The following is an 18,051-nucleotide window of genomic DNA, read 5'->3' on the forward strand; positions in this document are numbered from 1 at the left end:
TCTCCTCCCTATCTGCTGGTCTATCTCTCCATCTGAACCCCCTACTCTACCTCTCTTGTGGGAACCCACGTGACGTCTGTAGACACGTCATCATCGACATCACCTTCCCCATCACTAACAGTAGAGATCTCGGAGTAGGCAGCAACAGCGGGCACCAACCTCCTTGGGCTGATCTGAGCACTATCGTCAGACTGCTGAGTGCCGGCTGTTGCTACCTCCTCTTCCTGATCCAATGCCAAGAATGGCTACACATCGGAAATGTCTTCTGATGGATCAGAAAATAATTCCTGTGACTCAAGCGGAGGATATATGGTGGTGGTGATGGTGTTGGTGGCGAGCCACTAAACCAAGTCTGGTGCGTCCTTTGACGTAATCGAACGCACCTTGTGCCACTTCCCACTTTGGCTCTAGCCTGGTGCTCTTGCCCTACCCCTACCACCCCTGCGGAAGGGCCTGCCTCTTCCTCTGCCTGTCATTTTTTAAATGACCCTGTGACAACAAAAGTCTCTAGAGAAGCGCAGTATATGTGGAAGAAGGTATATAACACCCTGCTTCAATCTGTCGCTTTGGGGGGCCACTGGTTTATCGCACCAGTTATGAAACTTTTTTTTCAGGAATTTTTTTTAATGTGTGTAGCACATTAAAAAAAGGGTAACGCAGCGAAAGAGGCAAAAATCCAGCAGTAACCAAATACACCACCAGTCACAATAATGCACAATACTAATCCACAATAATATGCTTTCTATGTTCGAAAGTATATTATAAGTGTATATAACACCTACAGTATATACTGCAGAGCAAGTAGCACACCTATACCAGTGCTTGAAAGGACTTTTGTGGACCTGTTAGGTAGCGATTTGTGTTGCTAAACTCTGTCCCTGCTGGAAACGCCAATCTTGCCCTACACTGACAAAAAGTATATGAATGTATTAGACACTATCATGTACTGCAGAGCAAGTAGCACACGTATACCAGTGATTGAAAGGACTTTTGTGGACCTGTTAGGTAGCGATTTGTGACGCTAAACTCTGTCCCTGCTGGAAACGCCAACCTCGCTCTACATTGACAAAAAGTATATGAATGTATTAGACACCTATATACTGCAGAGCAAGTAGCACACCTATACCAGTCCTTAAAAGGACTTTTGTGGACCTTTTAGATAGCTATTTGAATGAGAACAGCCTGACTGTCCCTGCTCCAAACAGAACCCTTTCCCTACTCTGACAAAAAGCAGAATGTAAGATGGCTGCCAGATCAGGTCTATTTATAAGGTAGGGGGTATGTCCATGTGCTGAAATGTCTCAATTGGCTGTCCTGCACCTTCTGATGGATGTGTCATAGGTCAAAGTTCTTACCCATGTAACATTGCGGACCGCCGCGAACATCGCCAGATGTCCGCCGGTTTGGCGGACCGTGAGCGACCAAAGTTCGCCGCAAAACGACCGCCGGGCGAACCGGCAGGCCATCTCTACTGGCAAAGGTACCTCCCATATATTTCTAAGGACAGACTCATGTTAAGGCCTGGCAACCTTAGACATGCCTAACTATTAAGCATATAAGACAATTGAGGAAGCTGTACAAGGAATCATGGCACTCTTTTTTCAAGAAATCCCCTACTACATTCTTTATTGTTAACAATAACATTTTCACTTTTTATTTTTTTTTATTTGCTTGCTTACAAATTAAATTCAAAAATATAAAGAAAATATATAAGTGATCTTGCGCTAAAGAAAAATCACTAACTGTGATGCCTAATGTAATGCGCGTACACACGATCGTTTTTCATGACGAGAAAAATGCAATTTTTTAAGCTGGTCATTAAAAACGATCGTGTGTAGGCTCCAGAGCATTTTTCTCGACGTGAAAAATGGCCAATAAAAATTTCTAAAATGCTCTATTTTTGCTTGCATTTGGTAGCAAGCAACAGTGGCAAGTGACACACTGCATTTGGCAGCAGGCAATGGTGGCAAGTGACACACTGCATCTCGCGGCAGGCGACGGTGACAAGTGACACACTGCATCTGGTGGCATGTAACGGTGGCAAGTGACACACTGCATCTGGTGGCATGTAACGGTGGCAAGTGACACACTGCATCTGGCAGCAGGTGATGATGGCAAGTGCCAAGCTGCATCTGGTGGCAAGTGACATGATGTCAGTGCTATAACCAGCCATTCGCCCAACAAATCACCCGCCGTCGAATTCCCAGTCAACCCGAGACTACATTCCCCCCCTTTTTTGGGGGGGGAAGCTGGGGCGGGGGGGGGGGTTGTTTCCCAGAATGGCAGTTTGAAAATGTGGTCACACTAATGCCTCGTACACACAACCGGTTTTCCAGAACTGTCATGTTTTCTTTTTGTCCATAAAATCGGCCATGTGTATGCTCCCCACCAAAACAAAAAAACTGCGAGAAAAAAATGTGAATTTGCTCTCTTTTTTCTCGTTGCGAATCGCATCGTTTTTTTCTCCGCAGTTTTCCTATGGGGAAACACTGCTCTGGAGCATACACATGCTTGGTTTTCCTGACCAAAGCTCTCAAGCAGTTTTCTTGTCGGGAAAACCGGCCTTGTGTACACAGGGAAAACTGACCGAGCCGGTTCTCGGTTTTCCCGTCGGGTTTCCCGTCCGTCTTTTGACCACCGAGAAACCCGATCGTGTGTACAAGGCATAAGCCTGTGTCATAAAAAAAAAAACGATTCCACGGCAGCAATTATACTAAAGATTTCACCAGCACAATATTCATCAACTTCAGCACTGGATTACGCACCCTACTTCAGAAAACATATATAATCTATAACTAGTCACATAAGTCATAGTTTGATTATTATCTACTCCAATATGTCCAAGTTTTGGAGAAAGAACACGGGTCCCTTAACTACTTGAAGACCAAGCTTTTTCTGGTATTTTTTACAAGTTTAAATCAGTATTTTTGGCTAGAAAATTTTAAAACTTTTAACCCCAAAACATTATAATTTTTTATAGCAGAGACCCTAGGAAATAAAATGGCGATCCTGGAAAAAAAATGTAATGTCACACAGTATTTGCGCTATGTTTTTTTTGGAAGAAAATACACTTTAATGAATACAAAAAAACAAAACATAATATATACCCCGTTATTTTGTAAAATGTGAAAGAAGATGTTAGATCTAGTAAATAGATACCTAACATGTCACGCTTCAAAATTTTGCACGCTTGTGGAATGACTAGATTACCTGTTTAGAGTTACAGAGGAGGTCTAGCGCTAGAATTGTTGCTCTAATGCTAACATTCGCAGCGATACCTTACAAGTGCAGTGTGCATACCGTTTACATATGTGTGCGTGACTTACATTTGCGTTAGCTTTCCTATGTATTTTACTTTTTATTTCTTATTTTTACACTGTCCCCAAATCTCTTCTTTACCTTTAAAAGCAAAATTATAATTTTTTTGGAGCTTTTGCTTTAACAAAAATATATAAAAAAAAATTATTTCCACTTTGGACTGGAAGTGACATCATGATGTCGCTCTGGACCTCCAAGGATAAACTTTTTGATCTCCTGTGAGACCAGCTGGCTGCACAGTTGTATAATTTCTTGGGCGAACCGGTGGAAACGGTAAGCCCAAAAGACACCGGGGAGCGGTGGGACGTCCTCACCCACCACTTCTGAAAGCATTCCAGCTGCTCATGACCTGCTTGGAACACTTTCAAGAGAAAGACAGCCGAAAAAAAATGGTATCGGGGGTTAGGGCTGATATTTTCAGTCATAATCCCAGTAAACCACTTTAAAGCCGTATATATAAGTATTGCGGTATTATTCGTAGAATAGAATTAGACAACATCTCTGCATATATAAAATGTATGTTACCTTTCCATGTCTGTGGGGCAATGCCAGGGTTGCAACTACTTTAGCCTGGACAACTATTTATTTGTTATTATGTAAAAATGATTGCCATACAATGTAGAAGGCCTTTTCTCTATATGTAAATGATGGTTTACCCTAAAAGAACTTTAAGTGTCAAATACTGATGTACTCTTTGTATAAAAGATGCACTTCACAAAAGGAGGCTCCCTCATACCCTCACTCATTATCATAGCCTTAGACCCCTCAGGTAAACCTGGGGTAGCTATAAGGCTTCATTTCCATGGACGTTTTAACAGCCACTTTCGTTATCCTTTTTTACAGCTTAAAAACGCCTGTCCATGTTTATTTATGTATTTTTTTTTAATTTTTTTTAATTTTTTTTAGCTGGAGCTCAAAAACGCAGCCGTAGCGTTTTTGAGCGTTTTTGGGCGTTTTTGAGCGTTTTTTAACATCTGGTGTTTTTACAGCTCTACTCTGGAATTTCAGAACGCACTGGTCCTGGGTTATTTTTGCAGCTTAAAAACGGCTCAGCCATCTACAGCTCAAAAACGTCATGGTGGGCATGAGGCCATAGACTAACATGGAGAGCTGTTTTTAAGCTGCAAAAAACGCTCAGAAAAGTGTCTGTAAAAACGTCCATGGAAATGAAGCCTTAGGCCCCGTACACACGACCAAACATGTATGCTGAAACTGGCCTGCGGACCAGTTTCAGCATACATGTTCGGTCGTGTGTAGGCGCGAGCGGGCCGAATTCCAGCAAACATTTGCCCGCCGGGCCTTTTTCCAGCGGGCAAATATTCCTGGACGTGTTTTAAAACCGTCCGCTGGAATCCTGCCCGCTCGGACATGTACGGTCGTCAGTACAGACCTACCGTACATGTCCGAGCGCCCGCCGTCCCTCGCATGCGTCGAATGACTTCGACGCATGCGTGGAAGCCTTTAAATGGCAGGCCCGCCCACGTCGCCGCGTCATCGCCGCGTCATCATCGCGGCGACGACGCGGACACGCCCCGCGTAGTGTTTACGCGCGGACTTCTGTACGATGGTTAGTACAACCATCGTACAGAAGCCCTCTGGCAGGCATGTACGGTGAAAACGGTCCGACGGACCGGTTTCACCGTACATGTTTGCTCGTGAGTACCCGGCCTGAGAGTTGTCACCTCATCCCTGTAAAACCAAACACATATTAATTACACATGTTCTGTGGCTGAGTAAGGTGCTAATTAAACTCACTTTTTGCCTTATTTGCATTAAATTACCCCCAGAATCTGTGTAATTCATATGTGTTCTGGTTTAAAGGGATGAGGTGGCAACCCTAGTAGCTATACTCATCAAATGTTCCAGTCCAATCTCTGACTCCCAGCTGTAGCAGACCTCCAGAAAGTAGTAGGCCTAATAAACCAGCTCAAATCTTTTGTCCTCCAACCTTAGGAAAAACACTGGCCCGTACACACGATATGCAAATCGGAAGTAAAATTTTGCCCGAAGAACGATCTTCAGGTCGTTAGTATGGTGCTTTCGACAGCCGATTCCAGTTTTTCATCCGACAGAAGCTGGATGTGCAGACTATAAAAATGTTGTCGGACCTGAACTCTCTGTACGATTTTCGTTTAATTAGTTTTTGTACGAACAAAAATCATAAGAGCAAGACTACACATGCTCAGAAACAACAGATGACATACAAATGAGAAAAATGGGGGGAACTAATGTGCAAACCACACTGGCCAAAGAATAAGCTACGAGGTCTAAAATGAAACCTAAATAAAATATTATATATTACGCAGCAGCCATAGCTAAATATAGATAAAAATGGGGGAACTGATGCGTGAAATAACTAAAAATAAATGATCAATCTCTAGCAGCAGCCACAACCAAAATAGTGCTCACACACTGACAATAATGGAGTGGAGCACCTTGTGATTTGTTTTTGGAGCGCCTCACCATTGGAATAAATTGTGGACATTTTACCTTCTTTGGGCTGCATGTTTTTTGGATTTTGGCCCTGATTGTTATTTTGCACAGAGACTTTAATATTGCACATTGCATGAAGACCTCTTCATCCTCACATTATTGAATTATTTTCACCATTGTCAGCACTGCATTTATTGTGTTCACATTGTTTTATTTGGTTCACATTATTTAATTAATATTTTATATGCACGTACTTGCACTATTATTTACAGTATCTATTTATATTATCAATTTTACTGACTTATGCTTATTATCACGTTATAGTTTTATGCAATATATTATTTATATTGGTGTTATTAGTAAGTGCCCCAACACCCCTCGTTTTTATATTAGATGACATACAAAACTATTCAACACATTACATCACTTCTGAAGTTGTATTCTGTCGTATGAGAATTTTCGTATGGTGAGTAACCTCTTCACTTTCGACATGAGACTAGCATGCAACAAAAAATGAAGGAACGGTTGTCCGAACATCTGATCGTGTGTACGAGGCTTAAGGCTGGGTTCATGTTATTTTCAAATGCGGCTCACAGTAGGGGTCCGGTGCGTCCCTGTTCACCGTTTCAGGTCTGATTTCAGCCTGAATTTTTGGCTGAATTTGGACCTAAAACTGACCAAAAGACGCACAGGACTCCTGTGCAAATTCGCAGCGGAGATATGTGAACAGGCTCCATAGAGAAGCGGTCAAAATCTCTTGCTATTGCGAATAGGATGCAGAGAATCCACATCCAATTTGCAATCATGTAAACCCCACCTAAACTGTGTGATTCCCTGTCATATGGGGATCTGCCTTGTTTACGTCTGTAGATCCCCAATCTGTCTTTGTGGGGAACGATTGTGGGCAGCCAGTGGACATCGTGGGGAGCGGGTGGACATCGAGTGCGCCGGACCTGCTGATTGGCTCCCCCGCTGGTCGTGAACGAGCCTGACATAAGTCGTGAACGAGCCTGACATACAGCTATGACGATTCGCACAGCCGAGACAGTCTGCTGCAGTATAACTGCGGCGGCTGGTCAGCAAGTGGTTAAAAATTTACCACAACATATAAGCACAGGTATTCACTGAATACTCTAATCATATTAGAAGCAGTTCCTCCCAAAACTACTCTCACATTCTTCCACAAAATGTGATGAATGAAATAAATAAAACTTTGAGCATGACCTGGAATCTCATAATGCACACTTTTTTTTATTGAAAACATACCTGTGGTGTCCTTTGCGCCTCATTAAATATTCTTAATGTCATAGAACATGAAATTGCACATATGAGTATGCGTATGTCTGATCCATCACTTAAATGCATTCTAAGAAGAAAAATCTCATGATAAACCTATAAAAGCAATAAATAAACTTGATATGGGTCAGTTAAGCACAGCATGTAGCCCAAACCCAAACCATGTAAACTGCAATGTTCTCAGTACACTTGTGAACTAGTACTTATAAGGAAAACCCAGCTGAACACTACAACTTCAGATTTCAACATTTACTGTCATACTTGACATTTTTTTTATAAAAAAAAAATTACCTTTAGGTACATTCCTAGCAATTTACATTTTTTTCTGCATAGGAAAGTCAGACTAAAGTGTATGTAGCCCCCAACAATAAATGTATAATTTGCTCCCTTTTGGTGACTAATTTAAATTGATTTGTTATAGCTTTTGGTGACTAATTTAAATTGATTTGTTATAGCTAATTGATAAGTGCAAGAAAATATCCATTAATACTTTCAGAAAATATTGTGGCTGATAACTTTTTGTGCTCTCTGCCAAGGCTAACAATTATCTCTGTTCTCTCTGGGGACTACAGATTACTACTCTCTATGTTTTGGGCATTCCTCTGAACGGCGAACTGTCGGTTGGTACGGCAGGGGCCGGAAATCATATATAGTGGCAAGTTTTTCTCCTGCTACTACATATGACCACTTCATTCCTCTGCTGTAAGGGTTGCTAAGGAAGCGCCGGTTGCCGGCCACCAACAAAATTCAATCCCGATGACAGCTCACCCATGAATGACAGCTCCAGCAGAAGACAACTGAGCATAAATGGGCAGGGTCTCCTGGATGATCTCAATGACTTTCCCGTGATATCATTACGTGTGAGCCACATGTTCCTCCCCATCCTTTTCTACATGTTTGGAAAAGGGTCTAGTGTTAAATTCTAAGGGGAACCCCATGCTTCTTTTTTTTTTTTGTGTAGTGTCCCCCCTGAAATCCCTACCTGAAGGGCCTGGTATGAATTATGGGGGAAACCCTATGCCATTTTTGTTTAGCATGGGGTCCCCAATTAACATCAATACCAGACCCTTATCTTGCATAATGTTCTAGTATAGATAAAATGATTCTCAACCATTTGCTTACAAACTGAAGCAAAGCAGCTCAAGTTGTCATGTATCAATCATTTTTGCAAAGCTTTTTTTTTTTATTTTTTTTGTAAATGTCAGTTTTGCTGTATTAGGTTGTATAAATTATACAGATATGCCACTTCTCAGGCAAATTAATGACATCCTCAGGCATATGATTTTAAGGAGTATTACATTGTTAATGTTTCTCTTAGAACAGTATTAAAATTGCTGACATTTAAAAATAAATGTTTTTACTCTCGTACATGTTCCCAAGACAGTGTCCAGCTCTCAATGTCATTTGTTTGCCCATCCCTTGCCTATTAGCCTAGAAAACAGGCAGAAATTCAGCTCCCTTTGACTTCAACAGTGTTTGGATTCAGCACACAAACTTCTGTGACATTCACCAACCTTGCTTAAATGAACCCAGATGTATTTGGCTCATCCCTACTGGTAAGGTCTAATATAATCTATTTGTGCTCTTTGTTATACAGTAACTATACTTTTTTTCTGTTGTGCCATAATAAAAAAAAAATACTTTGAAATTAATATTTCCCAGAATCAAAATTTCATAGTATTGTGAACAGTACAGAGAGGTCAAGTTACATGCAGCTTGCAGTATACAATGTGGCATTCCACCTATCTCCTTGGATACAAATTAATCACAAGTCCTGATGCAGTAACAATTTGCAGATAAAGTTTATGTAGAGACAAATACTAAAATCTCAAATAACCATTAACAGGTTAATGTAAGTTCAAAGTGTATTTTCAATATTTTTAAATCGGCATCTTTCATTAAAAGAATGTCCTTGTTCAGCATGTTCCTTTATGGCAAATCATTCTGCCCCTACCTCCCAATTGTGCTCCTGCATTGTCATGCCTAAGCCAATGCTTAGGGTTCTGTCATTGTCAATGGGAGACCCTCCCTAAGAAATTATGTGTAGCTATTGTTGGAGTGCATGCATGTAGACAGGAAGTAGCTTCAAATGGGTGGTGCCTACGCCTACGTTAGGAGACCGAGTAATAAGAAAATGTTATTACACTGAAAATTTGTGTAAAATATGTGCTCAATTAGCTAGATTCAGGATGCCGAGCGCATACTTGCGTTGGCGTAGCTTATGGCATTTAGGTTACACCGCCGTAAGTTAGCGAGGCAAGTACATGATTCACATAATACTTGCCTGCTAAGTTACGGTGGCGTAGCCTAAAGCTGGCGGGCGTAAGGGCGGCTAATTCAAATTTAGCTGAGGGGGCGTGTTTTATGTTAATGGGGCTTGACCTGATGTGATTGACGTTTTTTTGGAACGGCGCATGCGCCGTCCGCCTACATTTCCCAGTGTGCATTGCGGCAACGTACGCCGCACGGGCCTATTGATTTCGACGTTTACGTAAATGACGTAAATCCCTATTTACGGACGACTTACGCAAACGACATAAAATTTTCGAATTTCGAAGCGGGAACGGCGGCCATACTTTAACATTACTATTCCAACTATTTGATGGAATAACTTTAGGCCTGATAAAGCGTTACGTAAACGGCGTATCTGTACTGCGTCGGCCGGGCGTACGTTCGTGAATAGGCGTATCTAGTGATTTACATATTCTACGCCGACCGCAATGGAAGCGCCACCTAGCGGCCAGCCTAAATATTTCACCCTAAGATCGGACGGCGCAAGCCGTTATATCTTAGATAGGTTTAAGTGTATCTCTGTTTGAGAATACACTTGAACTTAGGTGGGCGCAGATTCCGAGTTAGGTCGGCGTATCTACTGATACGCCGACCTAACTCTACCTGAATCTAGCTAAATATTTCTTTCAACACTGGGCTTAAGCATGCCCTGTCAGTCAATGCAGAACTTCCCACTTGGTATTTATAATGCATTGCCATAGCTGATGCAAATTAGCATCAAAACAGATGAGGGTAAAGTATATGTCCAAAGACGATTAACTCCATAGGCAGCCATATGCATAGTGATCTATTACTCCTACTACTGATTAATCAATTGTGATTTTAGTAGTGTGATCTCCCTACTGCCAGAGATTTGCAGAAAGTCAAACTGGTACTGCATGAACTGGTCAGGGGCAGATCAGCAGTTCAATCTTTTCAGGTTTCCAGCCAGATTTGGAATCTGGCACATGAACCAGAGATACATGGCTGTAAGGTGTATTGGCTATGAATCTCCGAGCTGAGCTACAGTACTTGATGTTAAAATCTGTAGTCTTTTCACATGAATTAAGAAGTATTAGTGCTAATGCACATTCTGCAAAAGTTTTAAAGCCACGGAGGTCACCTTCATCAAGGTGACCTGACAGAGCCTTCATAAAGGGTACCTCCATGTCTTAGAAAACATTGGTGTTGTCTCATATGGAACTACAGTAATACAAAATGCAATTTTGAGAGCTGGTTTTCTTCTCTTGTAGGTTTTTACTACTATCTGTGTTACTCCTGGGGCGATTTACCAGTTTTAGTTGTCTGGGTGATCACTGTCACTGTGGGAGAAATTGATAGGCCAAAAAGTACTAGTTATCACCAGAAGAAGAAGGGATTTCCTCTAAATTTGGAGAAATTACTTCTGGCTCCCTGTTGTGTTTTTAGTACAATAAGTAAAGGTAAACTCCCCCTAACAGGACAGAAAACTACCAGGAGTTTAAAGTGATATTAAAGGCTCAAACTTTTTTTAAAAACAAATATGTTATACTTACTGTACCTGCTCTGTGCAATGGTTTAGCACAGAGCAGCCTCAATCCTCCTATTTTCAGAATGAGAAAATGATTTATGAGAACAAATTTCCTGCCTGACGTCAGTCTAAAGCTGGCCATACCCTGATGAAATTTGGCCTGTCCAGCCAGTGAGTCAGCCGCAACCACTGATCAGTGTTCTCTGAAGAGTGCCCCGCAGCGGGGAGGTGTGGGCAGTTGGGGATGATTCCTTCATCCATCTCATTTGTGTGGATGAGGAATCTGTTATCAGCCAGCCATCTGTGTATCACCAGTATTAGTAAGCAAAGAATGCAGAATGTGCATTATCTCTCTTTAATCTCTATACAGTACCTGTTAAACCACATCAAAGCAAGTTAAGCAACCATACCAGTTACAAACATATGAAAGAGAGTGTGTGTGTGGGTGTGTGTGTAAGTGTAACCAAGGTTACTATTGTGCAGGGACATTTACCTGTTTTTTTACTTTTTCCATATGTTGCATATAGGGTAAACATTCACTTCTCTCAGGTGTTTGGAAACTTGTAATTAGCTTTTGAAAAACTTTCTTTATCTTTGCACCATTCTAAAGAAATAAGGAAATGATCAATACACTTAACACATTTTAATTTTACCTTATATCCTGTTTTGGAGTCAATCAGGCTCTACTGCTTGCACATGTGCTGTTGAGGAGCATGCTTAGACTCTGAGATGTTAGTGTCATCCTCCTGGCTGTGCAGTCTGACAGAAAAGTATATGTTCCTAATTCAAAAAACTACCTTCTACTGCTCTCAACATATTCCAATTTTTTTTTTTTTTTTGTGATCTGATCTTCTGTAACCGTGTGTATGCTCCATCTGACTTTTTCCTACAGGAAAACTGCAGGATCTCTTTTTTCCCATCAGGAAAAATCCTAGCGGGAAAACTGTTCGTCTGTATGCTTTTACGACGCGCAAAAAACATGCATGCTCGGAAACAAATCAATGCATGCTCAGAAGCATAGAACTCAATTTTCTCGGCTCATCGTAGTCTTTTACGTCACCGCATTCTTGGCAGTCAAAAGTTCACCGAACCTTTGTGTGACTGTGTGCATGCAAGGCAGGCTTAAAAGGAATTCCGTCGGAAAAAACATTGTTTTTTTCCCGACGGGAAAACCGATCGTGTGTACGAGGCATTAGAGGGTGGCTACATTTGTTCAGAATTTTGGAATGTAGGTATCCTCTTTTGCTTACTCCTGAGCTGGACTATGGACTAAGGAATTTGAAGTATGCAAAGAGCAGCAATGGAGCTCCATTGCTGCTCAGCAGCTGCTGTCAAACTGTTAAAGGGGTTGTAAAGACAAAAATATTTTCCTCTTAAATTAAAGTCTGACAGTAGCTGATAAAGTAAAAAGTAATGTTTTGCATTATAACTAGTTTGATACCTGTTGTTGAAATCAAGCTGTTTTATTCACCTCCGTCACTTCTGAATCATTATTCTCACTGACTTCCTGGTTTGCGGTGCGCATTCATTCTTGCTACATCACGGCCTAATGGGAACTACAGTTCCCATTAGGCTTAGGCCCCATACACACGAGAGAATTTATCCGCGGATACGGTCCAGCGGACCGTTTCCACGGATAAATCCTCTCAAAGATTTCCGCAGATTTCGATGCGATGGAGTGTACACACCATCGCATTGAAATCCGCGCGGAAATCCTCTGGCGATGACGTGTCGCGCCGTCGCCGCGATTATGACGCGGTGACGGGTGCGACGCTGTCATATAAGGAATTCCACGCATGCGTCAAATCATTAGGACGCGTGCGGGGAATCCCTTTGGACGGATGGATCCGGTGAGTCTGTACAGACGAGCGGATCCATCCGTTGGAATGGATTCCAGCACATGGATTTGTTGTGCATGTCAGCAAATATCCGATCTGCTGGAATCCATCCCAGAGGAGATTTCTCCGCGGAAACAGATCCGCTGGCGTGTACACACCATAGGATCTATCCGCAGAAACCCATTTGCTGGGATTTATCTGCGGATGGATTCTATCGTGTGTATGGGGCCTAAGCCTCCATGCCTGTGAGGGATAAGAGAGCATCTTCACACAGGGCTGTAGTCATAGGGAGGGGGTGAGCACATTCTGCTTTCCACCATGCAAAACAGCTCAGATGCTGGTGGAAAGCAAGAAGAGGAGAGACAGGAAATGGCATTTTCAAACCTGGATTACTGTATTTTGGAGGTCAAAAGGAAAAATGAGGTAAGTGATATTTAAATGCTCTTGCTTACAGCAATCAATTGATCTAATAAAAAATTAACCTTTAGTGTTCCTTTAAGTGCAGGAAATATGAGAAAATCATAAGAAAAATTCTGTACGAGGTACGATCTTTTTTTTTTTTTTTCAAATTTTCCTTTTTATTTCGTTTCTTTTCCAAGAAAACAAAAAGCAAGAAAGTGATACAGGAAACATAAGAAGAGGACTAAGCATAGTCCTATACATCAACATATGTATGGAAATTATATTTATTCTCTCTCTTCAACTCTATTTACTATTCATAATATCTGTATCACTACTAGTTTCAATCCATTCCTCTATAATAGACCAATTACTTTCTACTTCTAAACTAAATTTCAGACTACCCGAGTATTCCATCTCCCACTAAATATCCATTTATTCTTTATCTAAAGTACTAATTCCCTCCTTATTCCCGCAGCACTTCCTTCCTCCTTTTATCCCCCCTTTCCCTCCCCCTTATCCCTACCTCTAGACCCCCTTCTTCCCCCATTCCCCTCCTCCAGCCGTCTATCCTCAGGCCGGAGAGAAGAATTAGGAGAAGAGAAGAAAAAAAAAAAAAAAAAAAAAAAAATTCTTAACCACTTAAGGACCAGCCCATGTACATATACGTCCACAATATGGCACGTACAGGCACATGGGCGTATGGGTACGTCCTCCCCTATTAGCGGGTGGGGGGTCCGATCGGGACCCCCCCCGCTACATGCGGAGGTCGGGTCCGCTCGGGGAGCGATCCGGGACCACGGCGCGGCTATTTGTTTATAGCCGCTCCGTCGCGATCGCTCCCCGGAGCTGAAGAACGAGGAGAGCCGTGTGTAAACACGGCTTCCCCGTCCTTCACTATGGCGGCGCATCGATCGCGTCATTCCCTTTATAGGGAGACACGATCGATGACGTCATTCCTACAGCCACACCCCCAAACAGTTGTAAACACATACACAGTGATCCCTAACTCCTACAGCGCCGCCTGTGGTTAACTCCCAAACTGCAACTGTCATTTTCACAATAAAGAATGCAATTTAAATGCATTTTTTGCTGTGAAAATGACAATGGTCCCAAAAATGTGTCAAAATTGTCCGAAGTGTCCGCCATAATGTCGCAGTCACGAAAAAAATTGCTGATCGCCGCCATTAGTAGTAAAAAAATAAAAAAAAATAAAAATGCAATAAAACTATCCCCTATTTTGTAAACACTATAAATTTTGCGCAAACCAATCGATAAACGCTTATTGCGATTTTTTTTACTAAAAATAGGTAGAAGAATACGTATCGGCCTAAACTGAGGAAAAAAAATGTTTTTATATATGTTTTTGGGGGATATTTATTACAGCAAAAAGTAAAAAATATTGCTTTTTTTTCAAAATTGTTGCTCTATTTTTGTTTATAGCGCAAAAACTAAAAACCGCAGATGTGATCAAATACCACCAAAAGAAAGCTCTATTTGTGGGGAAAAAAGGACGCCAATTTTGTTTGGGAGCCACGTCGCACGACCGCGCAATTGTCTGTTAAAGCGACGCAGTCCCGAACTGTAAAAACCCCTTGGGTCTTTAGGCTGCATATTGGTCCGGGGCTTAAGTGGTTAATAAGACAATACAATATACCCCTCCCCTCCTCCGCTGTCCTCCAACCGTGCGCAAAATGTTCTCTCTCCTATTTTCCTTCTTTCTTCCATCTACTACCCTTTATCTTATTCTCCTATTAGCTTTTTACCTTCCTCCGACTGTAAAAATAATTCCCAAGGTGCCCATATCATTTTAATTTGCTGTTTCTTATCTATTGTTTTTGGGAGGTACGATCTTTTGATTTTCTTATAGTGTGTACACAACTTTTGACATCCAATTCAGACTTTCCAAACAAAAATTTTTCAAGGGACAAACTCCAAATGTTTTCTTGTACATAAACAGAACTAATGATTTTTGTTTAATGTGTTCTGTTTTTGTACGGTTTTCATCCAAGAAAAATTGTATACAAAAGACTGCGCATGATCAGAAACAATTAAAAAAATGGGTTTGTCATGCGAGAATTTTCGTACAATTAGTTTCATCCTTGTTTTTGACCTGCTGTAAAACATCAAGAAAACCCAGACAATCATTAGTCTGATTTTCTTATAGTGTGTACTGGTTCTAATATAATATATCCACTAATATAATATATCCACTTTTATCCTGTGTTGAACCCTGATGAAGGGGGAGTGGAGTGGTCTAGAAAACATGTAGGATGTTTTTACATGACTTTTTTACCAACAATTAAAATGATCTTGGACCAATACAAACATACAGGGGACCCAACTACACATAGGAAAAGGCAAGTGGGTTTTTCATACATCAGCTCTGGGATGTTTCAAAACTATACAAAATGTTTCTACTGTGATATATTTGAAGTATTGATGGTATTGCTTACCTTTTGCAGATATGCTCTATGATGAAATGTGGCACTCACATGGTAGCCAAAAGCCCTGAGATTATCAGAGTCCTGTCCAGCTGTAAGAACAACATTTATTTGGTTTCCAAGTGCATGAAGGATCAAGAGATTCAAAAAACATGTCTGCTCATTGTTTAGTCCTTCATCACAAACCATCACAAAATAAAGAGCCTGATGGTTGATAAACTCCCTCCATTGCTCACATAGAAAGTTGGAAAAGTAATGTACAGTTATGTCTGTATTATTTTCAAGATGCAACATAAGTTGGGAGCGTAAAGAGATAAGGTCAGGACATCCAGTATACAAATGTTCCATATCCTGTGGATTAAAAGAAAAATGTTAATCCTAGAAAAGGCTGTTCAAATAATTACATGACGAGTTATGTATTCATTAAAACCAGGGCCGGCAACCCGTTGATCACGATCTACCTGTCGATCGTGGGAAGCTGACGGGTAGATCCTGAACAGGGCTGTGTCGATGTCTCCCCACAACATTCGTTGTTCTCCTTTTAATAGAAGAGCAGAGTGAGAGGCAAAATCATTGCTGGATGGAGGGCGTGAGCACGGGAGCTGCTTTAGTTAACTTTGCAAGTTAACCAGCAGGGGGGTATGGGACACTACTGTGCTACTCATGGTTGATCCTTTTTTTTTTATAAATTGTTCCTATTTGAGATCAGTCAGCGTACACACGATAGGATCGCCAGAGGAGATCGGTCTGAAGGACCGTTTTCAGCAGTCCAAACCGATCGTGTGTAGGCCCCATAGGTTATTTAACCTTCGGTCAAAAAATGAGAACTTGCTTTAAAATTGAACCGATGGATGCCTAAGGCCACGTACACACGATCGGTCCATCCGATGAGAATGGTCCAAAGGACCGTTGTCATCGGTTAACCGATGAACCTGACTAATGGTCCGTCGCGCCTACACACGGTTAAAAAAACGATCGTGTCAGAACGCGGTGACCTAAAACACAACGACGTGCTGAAAAAAACGAAGTTCAATGCTTCCAAGCATACGTCGACTTGATTCTGAGCATGCCCGGGTTTTTAACCGATGCTTTTGCATACTTACGATCGGTTTTGACCTATCGGTTAGGCGGTTAGGCGTCCATTGGTTCAATTTTAAAGCAAGTTCTCATTTTTTTGACCGAAGGTTAAAGAACCTATGGGGCCTACACACGATCGGTTTGGACTGATGAAAACGGTCCTTCAGACCGCTCTCTACTGGCGATCCTATCGTGTGTACGCGGCCTAACCGATAGGTCAAAACCGATCGTTAGTATACAAAAGCATCGGTTAAAAACCCGCGCATGCTCAGAATCAAGTCGACGCATGCCTCGAAGCATTGAACTTCGTTTTTTTCAGCACGTCGTTGTGTTTTACGTCACCACGTTCTGACAAGATCGTTTTTTAAACCGATGGTGTGTAGGCGCGACGGACCATCAGTCAGGTTCATCGGTTAACCGGATCGTTCTCATCGGATGGACTGATCGTGTGTACGCGGCCTAACTCTGCTGCTCAGGTACTCTGGAAAACATTCAGCCTGTTGTATGGAGCCCCACAACATACTGTATTAATTCTGACCAAGGGGTCTGTTCTGAGAGCCAGGTAAAGAAGAGCTTTGCAGGTTATATGGGATTTGAGGATTTTGAAGTGCAGATCACACTCTACACCTTATCATTCTTACGAAAATGGAGTATGTGAACAATTCAACCACATTCTCTTATAAATGTCAAGGACATTAGAGGAAGAAAAGAAAAAAGGATGGACATTATATTCACAGGAACTGGTTTGAGATTAAAAATACTACTTTACACTCAACCACAATTTATACCCATTTTTGTCTTTAAGCTTTTTATGCACATGCTCAATTAGCCCCCATTAATGGAAAATTTAAATACACTAAACTCATGAATACAATGTACGACGGAAGTATAAGGATATACAAGGGAGTCTTTTACAGCAGACATCTCATCATAAGGAGAATTCTAAAGAACCCTGTTACTAGGTTACTATTACTAGGTAATGTAGCCACAACCAGTGTCACAACCCATGAATACTGCCTATTTAAAAAACAAATAAACAATGGTTGTCTTAGAGCCCATTCACACAGGTCCGACTTTGGATCCGACTTCAGGTCGCCCCAGGTCACCCCTAGTCACCTAAAGTCTCGCTGCATGAAGAAATCAATGTAAGTGAATGGAGCTGTCTTAATGCACACTACTGCAGTCGCTCCAACTTGAAAAAAGGTTCCTGTACTATTTCAATTCGACTTGTAGGCGACTTGTACCCATTGATTTCAATCTAAGTCGCCTCCAAATCGGATCCCCGTTCACAGTGAGGCAACTTTACAGGAAGTCGCCCCAGTGTGAACCTGTTATAAGGCAAACACCTCCCTCCCACAGGGGAACTCCACGGCAAATTTTAAATAAAAAAACAGCATGGGTTCCTCTCCAGGAGCATACCAGGCCCGTAGGTCTGGTATGGATTTCAAGGGGAACCCCTACGCCG

At 41.7% G+C, this 18,051-nt stretch overlaps 1 protein-coding gene across 2 annotated transcripts in view; it reads right to left on the reverse strand.

Annotated features, from left to right (window-relative positions):
• LOC120920724 (probable ATP-dependent RNA helicase DDX60) overlaps positions 1 to 18,051 on the reverse strand; it is a 294,719-nt gene that overhangs the window by 253,387 nt on the left and 23,281 nt on the right. For both annotated transcript variants that reach the window (XM_040332971.1, XM_040332963.1), the window contains 3 exons: positions 15,522 to 15,860; positions 11,322 to 11,432; positions 7,018 to 7,143 (listed from right to left, as the gene is read on the reverse strand). In XM_040332971.1, the coding sequence (XP_040188905.1) occupies positions 7,018 to 7,143; positions 11,322 to 11,432; positions 15,522 to 15,860 (576 nt within the window). The remainder of the gene's footprint in view (positions 1 to 7,017; positions 7,144 to 11,321; positions 11,433 to 15,521; positions 15,861 to 18,051) is intronic.

This window comes from Rana temporaria, chromosome 1 (genome assembly GCF_905171775.1).
Source record: "Rana temporaria chromosome 1, aRanTem1.1, whole genome shotgun sequence".
NCBI lineage: Eukaryota > Metazoa > Chordata > Amphibia > Anura > Ranidae > Rana > Rana temporaria.